This window comes from Cavia porcellus, unplaced genomic scaffold, assembly GCF_034190915.1.
Source record: "Cavia porcellus strain 051 isolate PalLab524CR breed Dunkin Hartley unplaced genomic scaffold, mCavPor4.1 scaffold_27, whole genome shotgun sequence".
NCBI lineage: Eukaryota > Metazoa > Chordata > Mammalia > Rodentia > Caviidae > Cavia > Cavia porcellus.
Genome location: NW_026947510.1, coordinates 20,465,857 through 20,493,261, shown reverse-complemented (window position 1 = coordinate 20,493,261; position 27,405 = coordinate 20,465,857). Strand labels below are relative to the sequence as shown.

Sequence of the window (27,405 nt, the reverse complement as noted above, 5' to 3'; positions counted from 1 at the left end):
CATAAAGACAATTGGATTTTTCTCTTCTCTAAAGTGTAAAGTTGCTGCATTAATCATAATCCAGACTCCAGTTGTATCCATGGGGCTTCCCTCCCATCTGTCCCACCTCTTCTTGCTAAAAAATGGGTAAGAACTGGGGTCTGAGATCAGGATTCCAAGCCCTAGTCTGCCTAGTCTGCCTAGGCTGCAACACTGGCACATCAGTGAATTGCCCTCTGTGAAGCAAAGTGGCGAGCGTGCTGTCTTGCCGTGCAAGGTTTGTGTTCAGGGTTCAGCAGAGTATGTAATATGTGACAAGTACCAAGAATACCGCAAGTTTGAAAACCTCTTGTTACAAAGATAAGGTGAATTTACTCAGAAAGTAGTTTGTGGTCAGCAAGCAGGGGTGAACATTTATCCATGGCCTGTTGCTCCCTGGACGTGGCGCTGGGGCTTTTCATCAGCTCTAGTGACTGCCGTGCTTTCTGGGTGGGAAACCAGAAACTAAGGGGTGGCCTGGCCATGGTTACACAACAACTCTGTACCTTACCGTCACCCAAGTGCTCCCCACTGCCTCTCTCATCTCTGGATCGATGAACAGAACGCGTGTCAAGTGCAACATCCATGCACACAGCTGCTATGGCCTCCCTTCCAGTGGAGGTGGGAAGATCAATCAGTAGCAGTGGCGGTGTAGGCCCCAGGTCTGTGGTGAGTAGTCACTGAGGGCTTCCTCTGGGCTTCAATTCCTCTTCTTCTCAGACCTTGGAGCCACCCTGTGAGACAGCAGCTGCCAATGTCCCACTCTAAGATGAGTAACTAAGGCTGGGGGAAGGGACTGCTCGAGGACCCTCTAGTAGGAAGTGGAAATGGGTGAAGTTCGAACAGCCAGAATATATTGCAGCCAGGGAGACTGGTGTGGGAAACCTGGCCTTTCATGGCGTGGTAGGGCTCGGTCTCCAGTGGGTGGATCCTGAGTGAGGCTGCCATGGTGAAGTCAGCCTTTACTGACATTCATGTCTCCACCAGGACAGCTGGTGTTACAAGAGAGATGGTATTGACTGTCCTCCTGAGGCCAGCTGAGCAGTCTGTATCCACACTAGGACCCACAGGAAGGTGCCTGCTCCTCCTCTGTTCCTTAATAAACACTGGTGTGGTGCACAAATTCAGGAGGTGAAGGGGACATAGCAGTGAAAACAGGTAACAGTTTGGTCCCACAGAACATGCAATCTGCAAGGTGGCGCATGGTCAGGTAGCAGTTAGGATTCAGAGCACCCATGCTGAGTCCTTCAATGTAACATTGCAGCAGGTGAGCAAATCAGATTCTTAAGAACCTGGGATTCTGAGGGCTGAGAATACCAGACTAACATTGGAGCCGGAAGTCATCTTGGCTTTTAAATTGAAAGCTGGTTTTATAAGTAAGGCAGTGAAAGCTCAGGAAGACAGCAAGGTTTGCCCAAGGCCATGAGGCCACCTGCATGCAGCAGCCCCAGTCTGGGCATGTCTGCCTGCCCTGAGGTCTTCAGCTGCTGCCCCTCCTGCAAGGATGAATGTGGCTCCGAGGCAGACACGCTGGTGTTCCTTCTGAGTGTGCTCCAGGGACTCACCATTTGTTTATTTCCCTGCCTGGCAAACATAGCTGCAGTTTGATTGTTACAGAATTTTTATCCCATCACTGGAGACTGTTGTAAATTCCAGAAATCCCCTATGGGCTGAAAGGAAAGAAAGGAAGAAAGCTTTCTCAATCATACATTAAGTCCCAAGGAAATGGGATGCTGATGTACGTTTCCTCGGAACACTTCCACAGCGGTGCGACTCGTCACCCTCTAAAAGGGACCGGGACACTCCTGGTAACTGGATCAAAATCAGGAAACCAAAATGTGGGGCTGTTTCTGCCATGTCACTATGCCCACCTCTTACCCACTGTCCATATCTGTGTTGCCAGTTGCTGCCACCGACTTCTCTTCCTGATCTCAAGGTCCTGAAAGCACAAAGTCAGTTTAGACAACTCCCTTTAGCATTCATCCAATTATTAGCCAAACCCAAACACACAAACAACCAAAGCATCCCATCTCTATTTCTGTTGCCCTCCCACCTGGACAATGACCATTTAGTAGCCCCCTGGCACCTTGGGTGAAAGTTACCATTACATTATCCCTCTTCTACAAACATATTGCTGCCATGCAGGTGATATACCTGAATTTTTTTGTGTTCTGAGAAATAATGATTCCTGGTTTTACCTCCCTGCCTCCCTACATGCCTGTATGTCAACGTGATGGTTTGGTCTCACTGTCCTGGCAGTTCGATGATTGTGTCCTGGTAGTTTGTTAAAGACTGAAAACACTTTTTATTACTACACATCCTCTGGAGGCTGTGCTAGGCCCCAATTTTGTCCAGGAATAGGGCAACAGTAGCTTCAGGCCCAAATCCAGCCTATTGCTTGTGTTTGTAATAAAGTTTGATTGAAAACCAGCCACTTCTACCTACCTCCTATCATCGTCAGCTGTGTCTATGCTGCTGCAGTCTCAGAGCTGAGTAACTGGATTGTGTGACCCACAAAGCATGGCACACAGGTGAGGAGCCCTAATCCCAAAACCTAGGATTTGAAACCCTTCAGATGCTGAGATGATGCTACAAGTGGACATGATCATTTCCTAAAGCTTTGTTTCATGTACAGAATGACCTTACAAGATCTTCTTAGGCTGAGGATAGAAGCTGTTTTTGAAACAAATGATTTTTGCATCTGGACTGGAGTCCCAGCCCTATGATATCTCCATATGTATATGCAAATATTCCAAAATCCAAAAGAACTCTGAAGTCTGAAATGTTGCTGGTCCAAGTCTTTTAGGTAAGATATAAGGGCCGAGCCTGTATTCCTGACCTGGCCCTTTCCAGAAGTCTGGGGACCCACAGGATGGTCAAATCTATTAAACTGATTTATGTAACCAGTTCCTATTTAATGACTGTGAAAATTACTGTCCCTCCAGATTCCTGAGCATTTCCAACCAAGTGACAGGGATGGTTCAGGGTGTAGAGTTTAAGGTCCCTTCAAGTCTCCTCAGGTTTTCAGCCCCAAATGTGATTTTCATTTGCTAGGGATACTGCCCATGACCTCACGCAGCCTTTCCCAAGTTGGTGTTGATTGTATACTCACTATGCACCACACACTTGTCTGGGGCCCTTTGCAGTGATGAGGGAACCAGACCATGTGGCTTATGGTCCTGGGAGGGTGTGAATAATTGTGGGTTTGTTGTTGCTGCTGTTTGTGGTGCTGGGGATTGAGCCCAGGGCCTTGTGTGTGTAAGGCAAAAACTAATCCCCAGCCCTGGAAGGTACAGAGAATAAACCAGATGCAGAAGTGCCGGGAAGAATATGGGGGCTGTGAGAGAGAAGGAGAGGGGGCCGAGGTCTCTGCCTGCTGAGGGAGGATGGACACCGATGCCTGAGCAGCACACTTGAGTTCTCTCATGAGGACTTGGTGACTTTGTGAAGCTAGAATCAGTGATGGAGAGATGGTGGCCTGCAATGAGCAGAGGGGCTATGGCAAAGGGGACAGGATTGTGTCCCAGCGCAGTGAGTGACCCTGCATGTTTGTAAGCTGGGAGAGCCTGCTGGGGGTCTCAGCTTGGACCTGGCTCTGGCTGCTTGCTGGGGGGTTGGTGAGGTGGAGAGGCCATGGGTGCTGCTACTAGCAGGTGACTGGGTGGTGGCAGCAGCAGGTTGGAAAGAGGTGTCAGGCTAGAGACCCCTGTGGGGCAACATCCCCAAACTGAGCTGGATGGGGTTTGGAGACTTTGCCACCCTTCACCTTTTGGATAGAGGTGGCAGGCCCAGCCTGAATGCTGGGGCTTCTGTTTTTGGCCACCCCTGCTCACCAGACAGTCACAGTGTCCCCTCATGCTGCCCCACATCTTCTCCCCAGCTGGCTCTCATCCTTCACTCTCCCAGCCTGGCTCCTCCTTCAGCCCTTCTCTCAGTGGATGATTTATGGATTCTTCCTCCTCATTTCCTGGTCTCCAAGAGCAGTGGTTGGGAGGGGAGGGCATTGCAAAAACAATTCTGGTCCCATCCCCGCCTCCTCCTGTTGCCCCTTTAAAGGAAGCTGCAGGATTAGCAGGGTTTAAGAAGAATCATGCCTTTTCACAGCCCTGGGGCTTGGTTTTTATTCTTTTCAAAGCTCTAGGACACCGAGGCAGGAGGAAGGAAAAAAAAATGAATCACACACACAGACAGACACACTCACCCAGAAACAGCTGCAAATAGCCTTGAATTGATTTATTTCTTTCCCTCATTCACCAACAAGCAGAGGAGCTAGAGGTGACACAAGGACTTGAAGCAGACCTTGTCGTCTGGATGATGTAGTGGTAGAGTGAATGCTGAACGGGTGCCTTCATCCCCTGGGCCTCTCCAGAGGCCTTGACCCATTCTGTCCTCTCCATGGCCCAGAGAGGAAGGCCCTGTGGTCACCTCACTTTCCAGGGAAAAGATAGAGGCCCAGGAGGCTTCCCCCTCCAGATCATGGGGTATAAGTCAGAGACCCCACCCCCCCGCGAGGGACAGAGAGCAGAGGTGGGGCCCAGACTAGGGTCCCAGCCTGGAGGAGCTGCAGGGGGCGCCTCCCTCCCCTCCTCTGTGGTCACTCCACCGAGGCAAGTTGGAGCCCTGCACAGACAATTTATTCTTCAGGAACACCCCATAAAGTGTCTAATGTGCTCAATGAGGCATGCAGAGGGAGCAGAGGGGCAGGGAAGGAAGGGAAGATGTGTGAAAGAGCAGGCCGGGGGGCCTGGAATGAACTGGGCAGTGTGTCTCCCGCCCGCCCTCAAGCAGCCTTTGTTGCTCCAAGAGCAGGAGAGCAGCTTGGTGGCTTGGTGACGGGGCCAGCTGTACCCTCGGCCACCCATGTCTGCATTCAGAGAGGAAACTAGAGCACTCATGAGATGCATGCAGAGGACCAGGCCACCAGTGCAAGGAGGTCCCTGCCCCAGGCCTCCAGAAGCCGAGACACCACTGAAGCCACCTCCGCTGCTGCCCCCAGGGCCTTTGTACAGCAGTGGGAGCTTCTCACACCACTGTGGTTATGGAGAGCCTTAGATTGTGACATGAAGTCAAAAGAGTTCAGCGTTTTGATTCAGCCCTTTCTCTGGCCTTGAATGGCGGGTTCACCTTTAGCAGGAACCCTGGCAGCCAGGAAACTTGGAGAGGAGGGAGGCTTTGCGACTCAGTAATACTGTCTTTATTAAAGCACAAAAGCCTCCCAAAGTCCGAGTGATTGCTGGGGGCGGGAGGTTCTGTAGGGCTGGCCAGCTCTGGAGCAAGCTGCAGCAGCTCCAGTGGGGTTGGGGGGAAGGGGTGCTGTTAACCCTTCCTCAGGACCCCTGGGTACCTGGTTTGTTGAGGAGTCAACCCATGTGCATGGGCGTCTGGGGATACAGGAAGCCACCCTCTCAGATGACAGCCGTGAAATAATCAGAGACCTGGCTCTCAGTGCAAGATGAAGCATGGAGCTACTAGAAACGAGAAAGGTTATTAGTCTTTTACCTACTGAATACCAGCACCCTGCAAGAAGACACAGGTGTCAGCAAGGGGGAGCAGAATGGATGGATGTAGGAGTCAGCAGTCGCACCCTACCATTGGCCAGCCATGTGCTCTAGTCCAGGCCACCCTGTACTATTCATGGCACTTTGCCTCTCTGGGCCCCAGTTTCCCCTTCTGTCAGGGTTGCATGAGAAGCAAATGGCAGAGTTGTCCCTAGTGAGAGAACAGGCTAGCCCTTTTGCCGCCAGGATCAGCCAGTGACCACCCAGAGAACAGAAGCAGCAGGATATAGCCATGTGTCATGTAGTGACATTTTAGTCAGTGAAGGATGGCATATACCACAGTGGTCTTGTGAGATTACTGAGAATTCCCACTGCTTGGTGACACTGTTAACCATTGTAATGCTGTAGCACAGTGGTGCCTGACTTGCACATTGGGGTGATACTGGTGGAAAATTACCCATGGACCCCCTGATGATTGTGTGGCGTATGGTACACATTTACCTATCACATGTCCTTGATGATAAATAACCTCACAGCTTATTACAATGTACTGTTGGTGGTCATTGTGGAATGCACACCTCCCAGTGAAAAACAAGTTGCATCAGCCTTAGACATCTGCATCTCTTGGCCACGTGGAGATGTCACTTTGAATGAGTGTTGTGTGCGTGAAGGTACACTCTCTGATCACCATACCAGGGCCAAAGACCTCAGGGTGCATGTCTCAGAATTTGTACCCATCCTTGAATGGCAATGCCTGCAGAAAAAGAGATGGAGTGGCAGGCATCCAGACACTGGGGCTGTGGGGCTGGTGTGCATGGCTGAGTGGGATGTATTGGCCCGGGAAAAGGGGTTCACTTCATCAGGGCACCTCTCTTCTGTTCTGCAGTCTCCAACCAACTGGCCGAGACTCACCCAGGAGTCAGAACAACCTCATTGCCTTAAAGTTGGCTGACTGTGTCTTGAGTCACATCTACATAGTGCCTCCCCAGTAGAATCAGGCTGAGTGGAGTGGTTAAGTTGAACTGTCTCCCTGATTAGTTTGGAAACCAGCCAGGGGATTAATAAAGCACAATGATGGCTATGTTTGGGTGAGTCAAAGAGGTCTGATCTTGGGGTTGGTTTCTGGTCCCTCACTTTAATCTCTGGTACTGTTGCTCTGCTTCCTGGCTGCCATGAACTGAACATCTTTCCTCCACTATGCCCATCCACCATGATGATTCTGCCTTGGAGCCAGTCACTATGTACTGCATTCCCTGGAACCATGAGACTTTTATACGCTATGCCATATGTGATGTCCAGTGAGGGAAAACTGAGCAGTGCAATGCTTTTTGGCTCAGGTGCTGGACCTGGCCACCTTGCATGTGCAAGATTCTCCACACTACTTCCCACAAGTGTGCCCAGCTCCACACTTCATTGGGGCAACAGCAGGCCACCTGTTCTGTCCTCTGGTGGCTAATTCCCCTCCTTCCTTGCAGCTTTCTGTATAGGCTTCAAGCTCAGCAGCAGCCCTAGCATCCAGAGCACACACTTTGATTTTTAGAAATTCCCAAATATGTGCTACCAATACCTGTGTCAGAGGGAAAGAGTGGTTTTTACAAATCCTTCCACTGTCAGTGCAGTCCAGCCTTATACATGTTTTATCAGTCCCTCTGCACTGAAGCCACACTGAGTCCTGCCTGATGGGATGTCCCCTGACCTCATAGCAGCCTCTGACATCCACTCTGATGTCCCCTACACATTGATACAGCAGAGAGGTGGAGGGACCTCATAATCAGTAACAGAAATGCAGCATTTAGACCCAGATCTGCCTAGTGCCAGATCCCTTGCCTCAGTTTCCTCACTTTGTCTGACATCAAGGAACTTCACAGTTTCAATCTGTTCTTCCTGGAGTCATAGCCAGGGTATTTGCAACTTTTTCTGTGTGTATGTATATATATATATATATATATCTGTTCCATTAGAAAATAAGCTCCCTAAAGACAGAGTGCCTAACCCTGACCCTGGTACTTAAAAACCAACGGGTAGGTAAGTAGGTGGGTGGATAGGTGGACAGAGAGGCAGATAACTCAACACATTTCAGTGCCCTGACTCTGCTAATCAGTGTGCAGTATGCTTGTCACAAGCAATTGCCAGTTAGCGACATGGTGCACCCCACTTTGCAGATATAAGAACTGAGGCTCTGAAGGCTTAAATCAAGACCAACATCATTTCCTCATGGCAGAAATAGGAACCAGGTTAGAACTTGGATCCAGAGCAATTTACCACAAGGTGTCTATCCATTGTCTTTCTGCTGCTCTAGAAGGGCTCCTCTGACCGCTACCTGTCCTTCCTGGCTTTTCCTTGCTCTGATGACAGTGTTTACTGGAAGTAGTATCTGGATGCCCTGTGGTCCCCTCTTCTGAGACCCTGTGACCCTCAGAGTTGGGGACCTAAAGAGTTCTTACCCTGTGAGGTAAATGTTTACCATGTGTCCCAGATCCCTTTCCTTGGCCAGGACTGTGATGTCTGCTCTGAACAAGCTTGCTGCTAGAATAGAGACTAGACCAGGCACAGCCTGACTGTTACAAAACCTCCCTGGGAAAGAGCAACAAGGCTCTTGGGAGGCAGCGACAGCTCAGGCTGGAGGGTAGAGTATGGGTAGTGCAAGTTGCTTCCGGGCAGGAGGGAAAGGGGAGTCCAATGTGGACCAGGGCGGGAAAGCCAGCTCCTCTTTGCTCTGCTGGAAATGGCAAACACTGCTGGGAGAGGAGTGAAAACCAAGGCAGAGTTGGCTGGAATCGTGTGGGATCATGAGCGTACGGCAAGATGCGAAATACTCAAGTAAGAGCAGAGGTGATATAGGGAAGGCAAGTGCCATGGAGGGGGACACGATAAAGCCTTACAGGCCCAGGACCACAGCTCAGGCCTCGAACCCTAAGCTACAGAGCAATTGTCAGGAACAGTGGCAAAGCCAGTTCACGGGGGAGGACACTAAGGCTCAGAGTCCCATAGCTAGGGAGGAGTCAGGATGGGAACCCAGCCATGACCAACAGCATAGATGGAGCCCTCAAGAGTGTCAGCTCCCTCATCTGCCAGGCAGAAGAGAGAGAGGCCAAGGGCTCATCTCTGGGCCAGGCAGATGTGCATGACCATGGGGCTTTCACTGTCCCTGAGCTGTTCTTTTAACTTCACCTGGAGATGGAAGAGCATGTACCTGCTTAGAAGGGGTCCACCAGGTGACACATGCAGATACTGTATAGTGCTTGTTACATAGCAGACACACACTGTTACCATAGCTGTCATTCTGATTTTCTTGCTCATGATTTTTATAAACTTATTTTCTGGCTTCAGAACGTTGTCCATGTAGTGGGCAAGGAAGCCTAGAGATAATATGCACAATCCTGTAGTAAATACAGCTATTTTGGGCACAACCAGGGCTGATCCGGAGTTTGGAGCAGGACCTCCCATAGCCCTTGGTGTTCTGGAAAGGCCTCCTGGTAAAGGGGTCTGAACCGCAGCCCAAAAGGCTGCTAAGCACAGGGGATGGCACAGGGCCCTCCCCTGGAGGAGAGGTAAAGAAGGTGGAGTCTGTGGTGCCCTGTGAATTGGGAAGCCACAGGCTGGAAGCACAAGTGCCAGATGGAGGTCCCATGAGCAGTGGGGAGCCAGTGAAGGTTCTTGAATAAGGGCGTATTTTGGGAAAGTGGAGGTGGCATTGTTTTTTATGCTGAGGCAGCAGCTGTTGTCCTTCCTATTTGACACTCCTTGTGTATAATAAACTAGAACTGCCAGGGAGGACAGAGGAGCAGACAAGCAGAGGAGCAGTCTGGAGAAGTCAGACACAGTCTTTATCCAGAACCAGAATTATCTTGTGTCACAGTGGTGACCAGCCTAGTATATTGTGAGACTAGGACCAGCAACCAGGATGTAAGTGCTTACTCTGTGCTGGCCCCAACCCCAGCCCCGTGCCTCTCCTGAGCCTTAGTCCCTCTGAAGCCTTGCCCACCCTGCCGTACAATTCACAGACAGGCTGCCTATGAAGATCAGTTCAAGAAAGTTGAAGTAATGTCCTGGCTAATTTTAGGAAACGCCAACAGATAGCAACTTCGAAATAAAACAGCCTGTCTTTCAAAATGTAAATGTTCAGACAGTGAGATGGCGGACGTTAGGGAGCTAGTGAGGGCTGGCACCAGCTCATTAGCAGCGCATGTGGCTGTAGGAGTAAGTCGATGCCCCTGCATAGTGCTGGTGGTGTTCCTCTGTGCATTACATCCTGAAATGAGAGCCAACCACCCAGTTCGCTTCAGACTCCCCATTGATCACCCTCAGTCCCTGGGGGTGGGCATTAGTCCAGGGTCTTTCTGAAATGACAAACAGTGTTTGTAAATGACTGAACGAAAAAAAAAAGGTACACAGACTTTCCTCAGTGTGCATGGTAATCAAATTTCTGGAAAATTCAGCTTAAGTTAAAATGAGGTTAAAAAATACTTCAGTGCATGGGTCCTTGGGTTCAATCTCCAGCACCAAAGCCAAAATCAAAGCAATAAGAAATGTTGGGGTTACATATAAAACAAAGTTGGGTTATTGGATAGGTATTGTAAACATCTCCCTACATACACACAGGAGGTGGAACATGAGGAAGTCTTGAGCAACAGTATAGTTTTCTGTTGTGTGGGATCCTCACACTCCTAGAGCTCAGCCACTACTGCAGGACCTCAGTGCCTGTGACAACTTGACATGCCCTGCACGTCTCCCAGATGTTCTCTGTGTGACAACCAGAAACTTGCCTTAGATCACTGAATCTTTACAATGGTCCTTTGGCATCAGTATTTTATTCCCACTTTGTGGACGTGTACCCCAAAGCTCTGGGCAGCAAGTTGAAACTGGAATCCACTCTGTTGCTGTGCCTCATGGTCATGGATAGTACTGCTTTAGTGCTGTGTGCAGCAGAAAGAGAGAGAGACAGAGAGACGGAGGGAGAGAGAGACTGATTCATATGCAGAGTGGAGTCAGCATGTCTAAGTTAGCATTTCTCTACCTGGCATCTATGGATGCTTCCCGGGTCCATGAAGCCCTTGAAATCATATCAAAATTATGGGATCATGTGGACATGATTATTTCCTTAGGGTGAAGATTCATAAATAACTGGTTTTTATAGGGATCTGTGCTTATTACGAGAAACTTCTAATTATGACATATTTTACCTGCTCTCAGTTATATTTCATTTCCTGTACTTAAAGGTATATATTGCTTCTAGCTACCAAAGCCATTTATTGTAAATAAAAAAATACTTATAATTAATCTGCTGTGCATTGTCATGGCATTATTCCTGTGTGACACATGAAGTTGTTATGCCTTTGAAAGTCCTTTATATAATTTCACAGGGCCTGGCAGATTCTCCTGTCGTCCATGTGGTGTTTAGGGTAGGATGTGGCCATTAGCTTGCAGGAAAGGTGGTCACAGAATACAGCCTGCCTTTATCTACTTGTAAATGCCCTGTTTTCTTAGATCCATCAAGTACTTGGTGATTTCTGTTCAAGAAAATGTGAAATTGTGATTATAGTGCTAACTATTCAAATGTGCTTTAGTGTCAATTTTTGCCCTTGGAAAAGCATATAATCAAATATTAATCAATAACTGATTCAGATGAATATATGATTTAAGATATTTTAACAACAAACCCATTTGTCCCTGCTGTGGTGATGATAATGGACACAGCTATAGCTGTAGTCCCTAACAATCTGTCAGCAGAGACTGCACAGGTGCTGTCACCTCCTTGACTTCAGAGATAATAAGGTGGATAATTGCTGTGACTTGGATATGGCTTGTCCCCATGATCCATGTGTCAGAAGCTTCGTCCTCAGGCTAGTAGTGTTGGGAGGTGGTATGGCAGTTCTAAGAGTTGTAGCTGTAGGAGCTGTGCAGGGCATGAGAGTGTTGCCCCAGAAGCACTCAGGAGATCCCTGAACTCTCATGTGGGTAAGTTGTTATCAGCACAAGCCCAGCCTCTGAATCTTCACTGGCTTCATTTTGTGGTATGATCTCTTATACTCTAAAATGCGTGTCTGCAACCTTCACAGAGTCCTGCCTTTGAATTTCCCAAATTGTGATCTGTCAAACCTTTTTTATTTATAAAGTTAGCCCACCTCAGGTATTTCATGATCGTAACAGAAAATGGTCAAATACAATAATTGAACAAATTGATATCTTAGAATTGATGGAGTTGAAGCTCTGGGAACAGGCAGCTTATATAGGGTGAAAATGTCAAAAGAGCAGAGAGGAGACTTGGGGAATATCAATATTTAAGGGGCTAAGAGGAGGAGGAACCTGCCAAGTGGAGGCCAAGGGGTTCCCTGAAAAGTAGACAAAAATCCAGGATGCTGAGACCTCAGGGAAACAGAAAGGAGAGTAGACCCAGGAGATGTGGGCTAGAACTGGTCCTAGGAATCAAGGACAGGAAGTATGTAAAGGGCTAGATGTTCAGAGAGTGGAGCTGGGCTTGAGCTTTCCTTCCTAGCAAAGGTTGATTCACACAGAGGAGGCAGACAGCAGCTGAAATCAAAGAGAGACATTGGAGTTGTGGCTCAGGTAACGCCACTGTCCAAGAAGGGGACACAGAGGGAGGTACAGATTGGGAGGGGAAAATACACATTTAGTGGGTCCCCAAAAGTCACAGCGACCTGTGAATTGTGAAAAACCATGAATCTCAAATATGGTCAGAAAAATGCCTATTTTTATAGTTTAACCCAGCAGTTATATAATTGAATTTAATAAAATACTATGTTAATAAAGCCTTAGAATGTGCAGGGCATTTAGGGATCTTAGGGCTTTATGAAGAACAAAATTGAGAACACTTAATATAGCTATGTGCAGAATAGCAACCTGTCATGATCAGGTGCATTCACCACAGATGGCTTACAGGGCAGCAACCCATCAGCAGTAAGGAGAACTGAATAGCCATCTTGAATTGACTACTTGCAAACCTCCTGCCCCCGCCTCCAAAAAATCATAGAGGCTATTTTCAGTTTCCACAAAATTGCAGGGGTTTCCATGAACAGTAATTAGTTAGGCTCTCAGGAACAATCCTGAAATAGCCGAGGCAGTGACTTCACAGGGGTACACTGTAATGGCTTTGGAGCTGAGCACCTGAGATTGTGGGTCTTTGTAGGACATCCAGGCCATAGACGTAAGGGAGATGAAAAGCTGGGTCTTAAACTCCAGGAATACAGCTGGGCTGGTACAGGTCGTCAGTACCTTGGCAACTCCTGAGACTTCCTAAGAGCAAGTAGGAAAACCTAAGAGAGCATGAGAGGGAACATAGAAGTGGTGGCAGTCCTAGTTTGTGTCCCTTTGCTATAGTGAAATCCCAGAACCTGGGTAGTTTATACAGAATGGAGATTTATTCGTCTCTTGGTTCTAGAGGCTAGAAAGACCTTGTGCTCATTCTGCACCATTGAACAGTGGGGGGTGTCACATGGGGATACAGGCACACATGTGGGCTTGGGTCCCTTCTTCCTCCTAAAAAGCCACTAATGCTGTCCTGAGGCCCCACCCTGATTAGCTCTTCTAATCTTGACTGCCTCCACAATTCCTAGCTCCAAGTGTCATTCATATATGCTTTGGGAATTAAGTTCCCTGCATAGGAACTCTTGGGAAACACAGTGAAGCATCATAGCCATAGTATGGACAAGGCTGGAATTCCAGGAAACAGCTTAGAAATTGGCAGAAACTGGCTGCCTCCATGAGAATGGGAGGGCAAGGCTGGCTCTTGTGCCCAACATACTGCCTGGCACTGAGCAGAAACCAATCAAAATCAGTGGATTATCTGATAGAAGCATGATGAAATGAACCTGCATAGAGACTTTTAAACATGGAAAAAGGAGGCAGGAAAGAAGAAAAGTCTCATGAAAGGACATTTTAAGGCTGCCAAGATAGAATAAGGCTATTGTGCTGGATTATTGAGGTGACTGTGGTGTCCTGTGAGGTGGCTGCTGAGAAAAGGGCATACTCACAGGAACCGGGCAGCCCCTCACTCTGTGGCTGCAGATGCAGCCTCTAAACGTTGCTGCTCTCTGCAACTCCATCACCACAAGTTTGCTTAAGAGAATGACGGTACACGGGCTGGTGCTCCTCATCCAATAGTGCCCCCCTGCACCAGCATTGGTGGATCCCAACCAGGGAATGTGCACTTTTATAGTGCCCTTGGTCACCATGGTAACACCAACTTTCTGGTCCAAGAAGATGGATGGGGTTTAAATCATTATTGGCCAAGGCTCCGAGTGTGTTTTCAAGGCAGTGAATAATAGCTCCTAATTCCAGTGTAAGTTTGGCTGGGCACGGAATGTTCATGTTGCCTGGACTGGTTTTGAGATTTGTTCTTCTGTTTTTGTTGTCTTTATGGTGGAGCTCTGTAAAAATAATAGACTCCCTGGCTAATCTTAATTCACCATGAAATAAGCTTAAACACTAGCCTCCCCCAACCAGCGATGTTTAGATACCCTTCAGACAGGAATTCAAATTAAGCTTGACCATCATATTGTGCATGGATGCTATTTTAGTACCTTGCCTTGCTGATACTCGGAGCTTGTTTATTTCCCTAAAGGTGACTTTTCCCAGGCTGATACATGTGGCCTGCTCCATGTCCTAAGCCCTTCCTGCTTTGGGGAATTTATTTCTATAGTATGTTCTAGATCCAGACCTAGAGCTGCAGAGACATGCTGTTCTCAGACAGGCCTACTCCAGGAGCAGCTCTCTGGTGCACCAATGCCAACTGAAACTCCTACCCCAGATCACTGTGTGTCCCTGGTCTCCTCTGCCATCATTGAAGGGTCTGTCACTTTGCCCTGGAATCAGCTCACATACCCCATGAGGACGTGGACCCGACTGGTCTCCAGGTACAGCTTGCTCTCAGAATCCAACATGGGCCTGGCACACAGTAGGCTCATGGATGCACTGAGAATAAAGTTCTTTCCTCCAAGATGGAGAGGCTGAAATAAAAATCTGGACTCTTTTCACCGGAGACTCATCGTAGCCACATGGAGTTGTATCCTGCTTTGTTCATCCTTAACTAGGTTACAACATCTGAACTTATTTTATTTATTCAGTCATTACTTACAGCAAGTACAGGTCTTTGCCAGAAGTGTGTCAGAGTCCGCACCCAGGAAAAATGCCTAGCTCTTGAGCAGATACAAGGAAAGAGAGAACCAGCTAAGCGAACAGCTGCTTTGGATCTGACTATTCCCTGAGAGCCCATGTTTGGAAGGCCTGGTACCCAGCCTGGGATGCCCTTGGAGGACGGTGGAACCTTCATGAAGTAGGGTCTAGTTCACTGAGGTGTGGCTTTGAAGGGGACACTCGGGCTCTGGGCACTACTTATCTCTCTTTTTGCTTCATAGTGAGCAGCTGTTTCACCACACCCTCCACCATGATGTCCTGTGCCCAAATGCACAGGGCTAAGTGACCATGGACTGAGACCTCTGAAACCATGAACACAATAAACTTTTCCACCTTGTAAATTGTTTACCTCAGATATTTTATCATAGTGGCAGAAAGCTGACCAGCACAGCAGCTGACTGTATCACAAGGCAGAATGCAGTACAGCTTAGTAAGTGGAGGAACGGTGATGCTGTTTACTAAAAATGGAAGAGCCACCCCATCTGTCAGTGAGAAGATCAAATAAGGATTTTGTAGAGCCATTCCACTGTCCCACCTCCTGGCTGAGATGAGGCTGACTCTAGGTTACACATTCCGTGGTTGGAGAGGCTGTTTGTCACCCAGTGGTGACCATTCCAGTCTTTCTCATTAGTGAGCAAAATCTTTACCTGGTACATTGCATGGTGGTCTCTTAACTAATCTTCCTCTTGACATTTAAACTAGGCATAATCCCCAAGTCACAGGTGAGAAGTTTCTCAGGAACGCCTAGGAATCATCTAGCCCATGCACATGGTATGCTCACTAAATGTATTCCTCCATCAGGCTGCTTCTCCACTGTGGCAGAGAAGATTAAAACTGTAGCTTCCCCTAATGGTGGTATCTTTGGCAAATCTGTTCTAATTGCTCCATTAGTTGTATAGAGTAGACCCATCTGGAGACTTCTTATCCAGGCACAGAAGATGGTCACTTTGGGATTCTCAGGTCAGAACCTTCACTTAACATCAGAGCAGAGGGAAGCAGTGTGGATGACCTGGGCTGGTACCTTAATTTCACCAAAAATGGCACAGATTTAGAGGGGAACAGTACCTACCAAGATAACATCTGGTGGCTGGATAGTTAGGATCCACAAGACTCGGGTGCCTGTAATAGAGACTCAGAAAGCAGTGATACAAATAGGATGGTTTATTTCTTACCCCTAACGGTTCAAGTGTGAGCTTTCTAGGCTGGGGGGTCCAGCCCCCTCTGTTCTGGTGCTTTGACTTTCTTGTCACATAACCTAAAGAGCTTTGCCTTCATTCACCTATGGGAAGGGCGAGGAGAGAGAAGATATAGGCTTCCTTTTAGGATTATGACCTACAGTTGTACACAGTACCTTCATTCATTTCTTATTAGCCACATACAGTCACATTGCCATACATAGCTACAAGGGAAGTTGAGAATGGTGTCTTTTTCTAGGCAACCTTGAAGAGAGTGTATTGCAAGGGCAGGTTATCATTTCTATAGTGTCGTAAAATGGGGACTGGAACCTGCTTGTCCTACCTGCTGAGACCCTTCCAGCTTGACCCCTGTCCCTCAGCACCTACACTCTCTTCCTCCTCAATCTAGTCCGGAAATGGTGCCATGAAACATGGAACCCAAGTCAGGCCAATGTTTACTTATTTTATTCTCAGTACAGGGGCTGAATGTCACAGATAATGATCAATATTTGTCATTTTTCAGAAGTTATAACTTTGACTTCTCATAGACATATTCCTGAACTGTTAGGATATCATTATGTCCTTAAAGAAGTCCCACTGTTTTCTTGTGGAAATAGGACTTTGCCTATTTACAGTTTGGTTGCTTGAAACAGAAAGCTTCTCCATTTACAATTTCTGTTAGAAAGTTCTAGAATAACATCCCTAAAAGTAGTTTAAAAATGTGGGGAGGTCATATATGTCCATGACGTTCTTCCTCTTCAGATTTGTGTTTTCCTAACAAGTTTCCCCCAGAGATCACTTATAGCTTAGTGGCAATTGAGCTAGACTCTTTGGTGACTTCTGGGGTGCTTTGTCCCAGAAATTCAGAGTGGTCTCTAAAATACCAAAGGGAAATGGGCAGGTTTTGCTGGTATTCAAAATAATGAGTGTTTCGGGACCCAATGTCAGCATTGTGCCTTCCCACCACGTGGGCTGAGTCAGCTGGAGGGGAGAGTGAGGGGATGCTCGGTGCTCCCCAGATGGAATTGGTCATTTGAAAGTGCTGACTTGCTGCCAAAAAGCAGGCCAGGTGCTTGAGGCTGAGCTCAGCTAGAGAGGACAGCCTGTGTGTGGTGGAGAGAGGGGACTTCTGACCACTTCCTCCCTGGCCTTTGGGGTTTCATCTGAAAAGTGGAAAAGAGCTTTTGCAAGTGGTGTGAAGATCAGTTAGTGATAATGGATGAAACATTCCTGGCACCCTGTAAATGCTCAATTAATTTTCCAAGGCCCTAGGTAATCAGCTCATAGAAGGTTCAGCTCAAAGCTGTCAGGACCCTGGAGACCTCCTAGTGCTTAGGAAAAGGGTTGCAGCTCAGAGACTGTTCCCCTCAAAAACCACCTTTAGAACTGGGAAGGACCCTGAAGTATCCCTGGACTTCCCCATAAATAAAGAATTCTTTCTTCTGGTGGCCCATAGGATGGTTTGGACGACACACAAATACAGGTCAAAGGACATCGGGCAGATTCTGAGACGCTTGTTCCCTTTTTGTGTCTCCAAGGTAAAAAGTACCATGAACAAAGCACTGGCTCATCCAGTGCCTCTCTCAAGCACTGCTCTTGCTTTAAACAAAGGCTGAGTATGGCTCAGACTGAGAACGTGTAAATAGAATTTAATCACATTTTTGTTTCATTGCTTTTAGTTTTATAATTACCTTCCATGTATGGCCACAGGTAATAGTTTTCTGTTTACAGTGGTAATTCATAGTTTTCTTATTACATATACTTGTTAATATAACAAGGCATGCATATTCATATAAAATATGAAGTAAGAATATAAAGATGATGAGGGGCTAGGAATTTAGCTCAGTGATATAAGCACTTGCCTGGCAAGAGTGAGGGATGAGTTCAATCCCTGGTACTCCCCCAAAATTACAGAATATAAAGATAATGCACTTAGTGTGGGAAATATTGTGGACAGAGGAGTTCAAACTTGTTCAAGTTTGAACAAGGTTCTCCGTGCCTCTTTGTAGACTGCCATCCCAGAGAGGGTATGGAACTTGCCAAAGCTGCCTAGCACACTGGATCTGCTGACCTGGGTCCTGGTTCATGCCCCCACACCGTTCTGCTTTCCAAATGCCTTTTGAACAACACTAAGCTTTCCAACTGACCTCATTGTCCCAAGAAACTTAAGGAGGGATGGACTTTCTCAACTTTTGTGACCTCCTCAATGATCAGACAACTTCCCTGCTATGAAATAAATAGCTGTGTCCTGGAAGCAGGGGGAAAAACACCCCACAATTCCAGCATTGGGATGCAAATGAGCAATTAGAGTTAATTAAGACAGGATACAGTATAATTACCACCAATCCTGCTAACCTTTGTATTTAGAAGGACTTGACCTGCTGAAAGGGAATTAAACAATGTCCAAAACTCTTTCTTAACCAAGGGGTGTGCTGCAAGCTCATTTCACAGGCCTGAGAGATCTGACAGATTGGATCTCTTTCCCCCACATCCTTGTCTCTGGGTTGAGCCACCCCCGGCAGTGCCAGCCACAGCAGGCCTGACCTTGTCAGAGACCTGATTGTGCCTGTCACCAACACTGCAAAATTTAGCATAATGCTTGAGGCCTGCAGAGGCCTCTTAACTCTTACCCAGAGATCCTAAATCCTCAGACATCTTCATGGGACCCCTCCTTTGGAGGTGTCTTGCACCTGGACACCCCTCCCTCTGTGTCTCACCTGTCTGTCTTTTAAACAAAATCTCTTGTGCTGTTCTTGTTTAGAATCACATCTCTTCATTTAATTTTGACTGAGTTTCCTAAATTCTGATTTATGTAGATATCTAGTCTTTCATGTAGATTCAACACAAAGTAATCCCCTCCTCCGCCCCCCGTGCTGGGGATTGAACCCAGGGCCTTTGCGCTAAGCTATATCCCCAGCCCTTTTTAGGTTTTAAGACAGTATGTAGCTAAGTCACTAAATTGCCAGGCTGGGATTGAACAAACTAATCCTAAAGGCCCACATTCTAGCCTCTGGTTTCCAGTCCTCAGCCTGCTTTTTTGTTCATCCATCCAGTGAATACCTACTAAACACACATCTCGTCCCACATACCACTTTGGGCACCATGGACACAGCCCAGAAAGCAAAAGAAAAAAGTCCCTCGTATTTTTGAACTATTCCTCCTTTTCCAGACAGGGACTCTGCTGATGGAGAACAGCATCAGGGTATGTGCAGGTGGGCATTGGGGAGCACACAGCAGCCTCCTCTCCACATCTGGGCAGACAACAAGGCTTGTGGAGCTGAGAGGTGACTTCTCTAGTGAGGCAGAACTCTCCACGTGACTGCCCTAAGCCTCTGCTTCTGGACCTGTAAATCCAGACAGTGACTTAGTGAAAGGCAAGTTGTCTGCTTCCGAGAAGCCCTCAGCCTTGTGGGGCTGCAGACACATGGAGTTAGATGCACTGGGCAGCCACAGAGCCAGAGATAGGCACTGTGGACAGAGGAGCCCTGAGGAGAGACAGGGAGATGGAGCAGTCTGACATGTCCCTGCAGCATAGAGCATGTGGCCGGGGAAGGGCAGAGCAAGTCTGGACAGAGTCAGAACTGGATCACAGCATTATTGAACTCAAAGCCAGCCCTTCACTCTACCCATCACCGTGAATGTGAGGCAGGGTGTGGTTCCTGTGCAGCCTCGAATGCAAGAGGAAGTCACTCAGAGGAGCAGGAAGTAACATGCCAGACCATTTTTGAACCTTGAGTTGCAATGTGGATAGCATGGGCCATCACAGACTGAGAAGAAAGGTGATAGGGAGGAAAAATGGTATGATTTCAGCAGGCAGTGGGAAGCCAAGTTGATAGGACTTATTATGACTAAATATGGGGGCATCTAAGGAAAGGGTCAAGGCTAACTCCAACCTGAGTGCCCATGTGATACCTGGAGTCCCCTTCATGTCCTGGGAGACAGTATTCTGTAGCCCTTGGTACATTCTTGATTGGTTCCATTCTTCCCTGCCTGATCCAGCCTTTCTCCATCCTATTTATCCTTGGACGCTCAGCTTCAGCTCACTTTTACAGTCCCCTCTGCCCTAGAAGCACTTTTCCTGTCTCTGCAGCCCCTTTCCTTGCTTGATTCTGCTTGTGTAGATCATGATACCCAAACCTCCTGCAGGCATACATTCAGCAAGTCTTTCTTTGAGAACAGGATCAAGGTCTTACCATCTTCTCAATCTGTAGGAGACTCTGAAATGTGTACAGGAAATATGGATTGGATCAAGGATCAAAGATAGTAGATTTCATCCCAGCTGCTGATTGGGCTGCCTCCAATGCTAGAGACGGGGGGGGGGGGACACTCTGAGCTGCATCCAGGCATAGGTGACTGATTAGTGATGTCTGGCAAGTGTGCAGGAGGGATATGTGACAGCACACATGTCATATATGGGCAATCCCTTGATGACAAGTTATGTGTGGTTTTGGTAATCTATAGCTGTTTTCAGGTAAAGTCAAAGAAAACTTACACATGTCTGGTGTGGCAATGTGGAAACAGACTAAAAGAAGCTTAAAGGAGAACTGGAACTTAAAACATATATGGAAGCTGTCCTCATATTTGTTTTCCAATCCTCTACCACTCTCTTGTGGTACCCCCTCACCCCTGTTTTATACCCTGACTCAAAGCTCTCAAGTCTAAGCTCACAAATGATTTTCTAGGAAAAAAAACCACATTCTTGTGGTTTCCTTTTAGCAGTCAAACTCATCTGGACTGTAGTCCTTGGGCAATTCATTTGACTATTTTATTTTCTTGATGGTTTTTTAAAAGGAGTACAAAAATGAAGGTGTGAGCACCAGTGGAAGAAATGTGGTTCTTCTAAATGTGATTCAGAAGCAGAGCATTGATTCAGAACTCTAAATGATGAAATGCTCCAAAATCATCACCAGACATATAATAAAGCATGCCACCATGGTGACTGAGGGGTAGTGTTCCATATGTGTCACTTGGGCTCAGTGAGAGCACACTGGGCCAGAATTTAAGTGACACCCCCAGGCCACTCAGCAGAGGACAGGCAAAGTGCAACTGGCATATTTCGTCACATCAAAGTGATCTCCCAGGTAAAGGACACATTTCTGTGATTTTGAGTAGTTCTCATATTTTACATGATAATGTTCTTTTCCTTAAATTGTGTAAGCATGGAAAGTTAAGAGAGTTAAGCTGGGGATACATCATGAATCTAGAACAGGGCAGCTCCTGAAATTGTGGATATTAATCTATCATACAACAGAGACAAGTGGAAATTATTTAGTGGAAGCATAAGATTTTTAACCTCCACAAAACTTTTAATGGCCTTAAGTTAGGTGACCAAGGAGACTCATTTTGGAGAAAAAGAATAATTTGTATGAAATAGTAAAGTTCTCTCATAGATGTTTCTGAAGAAGCTAAGTCCAACTGCAGATTTTATAGCATTTTAGCTCTCTGGACAGGAACCATCAATCTCTATTGATTGTTTGCCTTTTACTTTTTTCTTTCTCTTATTTATGAGACAGAGTCTCAGTATGTGGTTCAGGATAGTCTTAAACTCACTGCGTAGGCTCAAACTGGCAATAGTCTTTCTGTCTCAGTTTCCCAGGTGCTGGGATTACAGACAAGCACCATCAAACCTGTCCTTGGCCTTTCACTTTTTAATCATTAATATCAACTTCTGGCCTTGTTTGTTTGACTTGTGTGCACCTTTTCTGGATTATACATGACATTATATATGACAGCAAGAGAGCGTGTTGATTGTGTGATGCTTAAATTGAGCTGATGGTGGATTTGGAAACAGGGAGGCAGGATTGGCGGGTTTGAAGCTGAGTGAGCTGGAGTGGGTTCCATTGTTGTAGATTAGGGATGGATTCTGGATAAAATAATCCAGCTCTCCAGGTTGTGCCCATAGGACCCATTATCATAACTCTCTGCTAATGCTGATTTCCTATTTTTTGAGATCTGGATATAAATCTCTGCCTTGTCATGTCTTGTCTGAGTCACTTTCCTGACATTGAGACTGACATTGGAACTGGTTTGTGTTCGAATGGCTCCCCCAAGCCTCATGCAATCATGGAAGCAGCGGAGTCTGGCATCCGTGATTGGTTTGTTGTCTGGCTCTAGGATTGGTGGTGTGAGTGTTACACCCACTAGGGGCAGAGCCAACATACAGTATAAGGGCAGGAAGAAGGCATGTCTTTCCTCTTTTGCACTGTTTGCACTTGCTGTTTGTGGTGGCCATGAATGGTTGCCCCACCACACCATCCACCTTGGAGCCAGCTGACTATGGACTGAAACCTGAACAAACAGTGACCTAAATAAACCCTTCCTTCTTTCATTTTGGGTGTCAGCTTTTTTGTCCTAGCAGTGAGAGAAAAGTAACCAATTCAGAATTTGGTATCAGTGGGATTGTTGCCATGGCTGTACCTGACTATGTGGTTCAAGAGCCTTTGGAAATTGCTTGTGAAAAGAGTTTGGAAAGTTTTGGATATGTCACCTGAATATATAGAGCTAGAACACCTTAGGCTGTTCTGCATAGGAGATTCTGGTCAGAGCTCACAGGTGAAGGCGGCTGATCAAAGCCTGCCAGTAAAGACCAGGCATGCAAGGTTTCTGCTGGGAAGAAGGACTGCATTGGTTGTTGGACTCCAGATGATGCATGTTATGGCTTGGCAGCAAGTTTGGCTGCATTTTTCTCATGTCCAGAGATTTCACCTGAGAGTAAGATTAAGGGCAGTGAATTGATTAATCTGGCAGAAGAAATTTCAAGGCAGTCAAATGTTGAGGCTGGGGCATGACAACTGCTGGGGGCTTTTAGTCAGATTTATGTTGTGAATCAAAAGCAGAGAGCCCAGCAGGATGATTTAAAATGTTGTAGGTTTGGCCAAAAGAAAAGCTCCAGTAAAGCTCTGGAGTGTGAAGATAGAGCTCAGACCTTAATTGCTGAGAAGGTACAGAAAAATAAAAAAGATGGCCTGGAGATGTCCCAGGAAGCAGTGGGTCTTTACCCTTTGCAACCTCAAAACTGCAAAAGTGAAAGACTTTGTTCAGAGGAACAGAGCAGAGCGCTGTGTTCCAGAGTGGTGGTGGAGGCCGCAGGAGGTTCCAAAATGGCGCTGGCATAGAGAAGCTGTTTCTCACAATCAGGTTGAGCATGCTTAGCGATCCCAGCACTCGACCTCCACAGCCAAGAGAGAGAAAAGTCTGGCTACCGCTCCAGCTGGCAGCAGACCTTGGCAGCATCCACATGGTGCTGGTTTTAGATGAATGGAGAATGCACAGTTGACATTAAGGCAGTTTCCACACCAATTTCAGAAGGCATGGGAGGTCAAGCAGTGTGCCTCTGAGAGGGTAGTAGGTGAAGCTCTGAGTGTGAAGCCAGAGGTACAGTGGAGACACCAGAAGTTTGGAAAAGCCAGGAACATGGATCATCTAAGGAAAGCTGCAAAGACTGAGCAGGGGGGCTTAAGAGAGAAGCTGTGGGAAATGAAACCCCTGCAAGTGCCATGGAGGCAGAATCACTCAAGCCTACTGGAGCTTGCAGCCAGACTGCTTCGGACGCTGAATGTGGAACTCCAGGACTTAATGTTTACTCTAGTGGATTTTGCTCTTGCTTTAGTTCCAATGCTTTGCATTCCCCGTGTGTAACTTTTGGAATGGTAATGTTTATTGCCATTATATGTTGCAAGTGTTTAACTTTGTTTTCTCTTGTACAGGAGCTTGTTACTAAGGTTTTGCCTTAGATCTTGCAGGAGACTTGGGAGTTGGACTTTTCAGCAATAGTAAAACAGGACTTTGGCAACTCTTGGAGATGGACTAAATGTCTTTTGTATAAAGGAGGTACACACCAGGGGTGGAATGTTATGGTTTGGTTCACATGGCTCCCTCAAGCCTTACACATTCATGGACACTGCTGAGTCTGGCATTTGTGATTGGTTTGTTGTCTGGTGCTAGCATTGGTGGTATGAGTGCTGCACCCACCCAGTATAAGAGTGGGAAGAAGGTGTGTCTTTCCTTTTTGGGGCTGTTTGTGCTTGTTGTTTGTGGTGGCCATAAATAGCCGCCCCACCATGCCATCCTGCCTTGAAGCCAAGGACTGAAACCTCTAAACTGTAAGAAATAAATCTTCCCTTGCTTCACTTTGGATGACTGTGTAAGAGGTACATACATAGCCTGAGATCTGAATACATGACTAGAGACAACCTGTGAGTATCTGGATGACCTTGAACAAGTGGCTGGTGAGCTCTCTGACCTTTCTCATGTATAAGCAGAAGAACCACTTGGACTGGTGAAGTGCTGATAAATGTAGCCATTATTATTATTTGCACATGATGTGGGCCTCGCAGATAGCAGGAACTTTGTTCCCTCTTCCTTCCATTCCTATTTTGCAGGTCCTGAACTCCTGGCCATCCTTTATAGGCCAATACCAGGTCACCTTGGATGTCCCTCCCTGATTGCTTCCTACCTGTACTCCAGCACTTTTTCATACCTCTGATGACACAGTTCATTGTCTGCCTGTCTACATATCTGTCCTTTCTACCAGCTTTAAGCCTCTTGGAACAGAAATTCGTGTCCTGTGATTCATCCTTACTTATATATTCCAAGACATAGCTTAGTCTTCAGCACACAGGAGTGTCTCTGGCATTGGAGCAAGTATGTGATAGGTGGATGAGAGGCGGAGTGAATGAGTGAATGGGTGAGTGGAAAGGACTGTGCCACCACTGAAGTGCTGGATGAACTAGAGATGGTGGTCTTGTCATACAAGTGTTCACCTGGGGAACCTGAGTGGGGCCCCTCAGGAAGCCCGTACCTGTCTCTTTGTGTTTGGGGGAAATTCCAGAGCTCTTTCCAAGTCACAGGAGGGTCCCTATCTCTGCATGTTTACAAGCTGATGTTCTAACAGAAGCAAGCAGGACCCACCCAGAGATAGAACTGAGTGATTGGGAGAAAATAGAGGAGAAATTGAAGGAGAAATCAGCCCTGGCAAGACCTTGGATGATATGGAGAGGAAGGCATGGCCAAGGGGTGGCTCCCCTAGGCAAGGGGAAGAGATGTTTCAGAGTCTCAGTTCTTACCCCAAAGCTGCCAGCTGAAAGGCTCCCCACTCGCCTTGGGTCAAAGCACCAAGCGAAATGATTTCAGGAGAATGCTAATTTTCTTCCCTCCCCTCCTTTTCCCTTCTCTCCCTTCACTTCTATCCTATCCTATCCTATCTTTGCTTATAAAACCTTGATTTTGTATTAAGAGCTGTATTTTTCAGAGATGTGGGTCTTGGTCTTTCGGTAAGTTATAAAATGGATTTAGAGGATCATGACCAGCTTGTTACCAATGAAACAGCATGAGAGGTGGTATCAGCCTGTAGCACACGAGTCAGTGATTTCATGAAGCTTCCTTTCCGGCTCTACCTGTACTGGGTTGTGACAGATGTCTCCTGTGACCATGGTCATAAACATTTGACGGTTATGTGGTGGAGATGGGAGGGGCCCTTGTAAACGCCCCACCAGCTCCAGCCTAGCCCTGATGGTAGACAAGGCAAGAGTGTTGGAGTCCTGTCTTTGTGCTGCCCTTTGCTGTCTGTGGGCTCCCCCACTGTTTAAAATTCTATTTTATGGTGGTGAGGTGAGAACTTCGACATGAAGTATAGCCCCTGGCATGGCTCCCAGTGTGCTCTGTGTGACCATCCACCCCGGTGCACAGCAGATCTCTGGAGCTCACTTTGGGCCCACTGGTCAGTGCCTACCTCCCTTTAGCCTCCACGTCATGCTTTGATCATGTGAATCCACTACATTAGGTGCCTGATTTAAGTGGGATCGGGGAGTACAGATGGCCATCTGTATCCACAGGTTCAGTGTCTGTCTTAGTTATTTTGTCATTGCTGAGACATAATACCAGCATCCACAACTCTAAGAAGGAGAAGCTGATTTGGGATCACAGTTTGTAGAGGTTTCATCCATACTCAGCCAGCTCCAAGCGGGACATCATGGCGTCACTGCAGAGGGCAAAAAGATGAGAAACAGAGAGAGAGCAAGAAGGAGGGAAATGAGTTCTTCCAAGCCACGTCCCCAGTGACTACCTCCTTCCTCCAGGCTTCACCTCCCAACATCACATTCAGCCATGACCTCAGCAAAGGACTAACTCTCTGATGGTTTCCATGCCTCCATGATCCAGTCACCTCCCCAAAGCCCCACCAGGGAGTGCACGTGGCTTTGGGGGATGTAAACCATAACAGCATCTATGAATTCAACTAACCTTGGAAAGAAAGATTTGCCTCTGTACCAAACATGTAGACCTCTTTCTCTGTTATATGCCCTAAGCAGTATGATCTATGACTATTTACATAGGGGTGTTCACATTGTGTTAGGTATCCTGTGTCGATTTAAAGTAGACCAGAGGATGTGTGTAGGTGCTAGTTATTCTACATGAGGCATTTGCATGTCTATGGACGCCAGTCCTCCCTGGATGCTGTGTCTCTCTGAGGCTGGGGCACAGCTATATGAATAAGAACAGTGTTGTGTGACCAGACAGTGATACACTACTCAGCCTTCCAAGAGGACAACCTGTGATGAGCCGCAGTGCGAATGGACTCGAGGATGTCATGCTACATGAAATGAGCCTGTCACTGGCACCTCTCCTGATTCTGTCCTCCTCTCTTTTGGGCAGGTTGTGTATGTCACCGCGACCTTCCCCTATGTCATGCTCCTCATCCTCCTGATCCGAGGGGTCACATTGCCTGGGGCCGCTGAAGGCATCAAGTTCTACCTGTACCCTGATATCTCCCGGCTCTCTGACCCACAGGTAAGAGCTGCTTGCTCCACACACAGCATTGGCCATCGACCACTGTGGGGGACCTCTCCGCAAAGTGGGCCACCAGCCACAGAGACTCACAGCCAGTTATACAGCTGGAAGCCTGGGGACTCCTTCTCAGGATAATAATTTTAAATACACCAATTAAACATGTATGAAATCAAATATATTAGAATGCAACTAAAGAAATGGTTTTAAAAGGCAAAGATGTAACATGGTAATGTATGTACTTCTTTATCAGTTTCTTAAATAGCAAGATCCAACCACAGATCTGGTAACTTTAAGTGAATATTCCTTTTCCAAAATGCTTGTGCCAAGAAATATTTTGAATTTGGGATTATTTTTTTTATTTTGAAATATTTTGTACAAACATAATGAGATATGTTGCAGGTGGGACTCACATCTAAAAATGGAATTCACTTCTTTCACATACACCTTTCACACAGCCTGAAGGTAATTTTATAGAACAATGTTAATAGTTTTACTCACAAAGCAAAGTTTCATGGTGTGGGGCTCCCCCCTTGCAGTGACAGTCAGTGCTGAGAAGTTTCAGATTTGGAAGCATTTTGGACTTTTGGATAAGGGAGGCTCAGTCTGTTCCGTGATTTCAAAGCACTGCAGAGCATAAATGCTATTTGAAGACAACTGTGCAGTGCTAGGAGAGGGTCTGGAATGTCTGCTGCTAACAATGCTGTATTCTGTTGCCTATGCTTGAACTCCTCACAGAAGCAAATGCTGTACTTCAGGTAGGGTCAGGTAGAATCACA

The 27,405-nt window shown here is 46.9% G+C and overlaps 1 protein-coding gene across 1 annotated transcript in view; it reads left to right on the top strand.

The window, feature by feature from the left end:
- Slc6a11 (solute carrier family 6 member 11) overlaps window positions 1-27,405 on the top strand; it is a 101,412-nt gene that overhangs the window by 28,124 nt on the left and 45,883 nt on the right. The window contains exon 6 of the mRNA XM_063238011.1: window positions 26,495-26,629. Within this exon, the coding sequence (XP_063094081.1) occupies window positions 26,495-26,629 (135 nt within the window). The remainder of the gene's footprint in view (window positions 1-26,494; window positions 26,630-27,405) is intronic.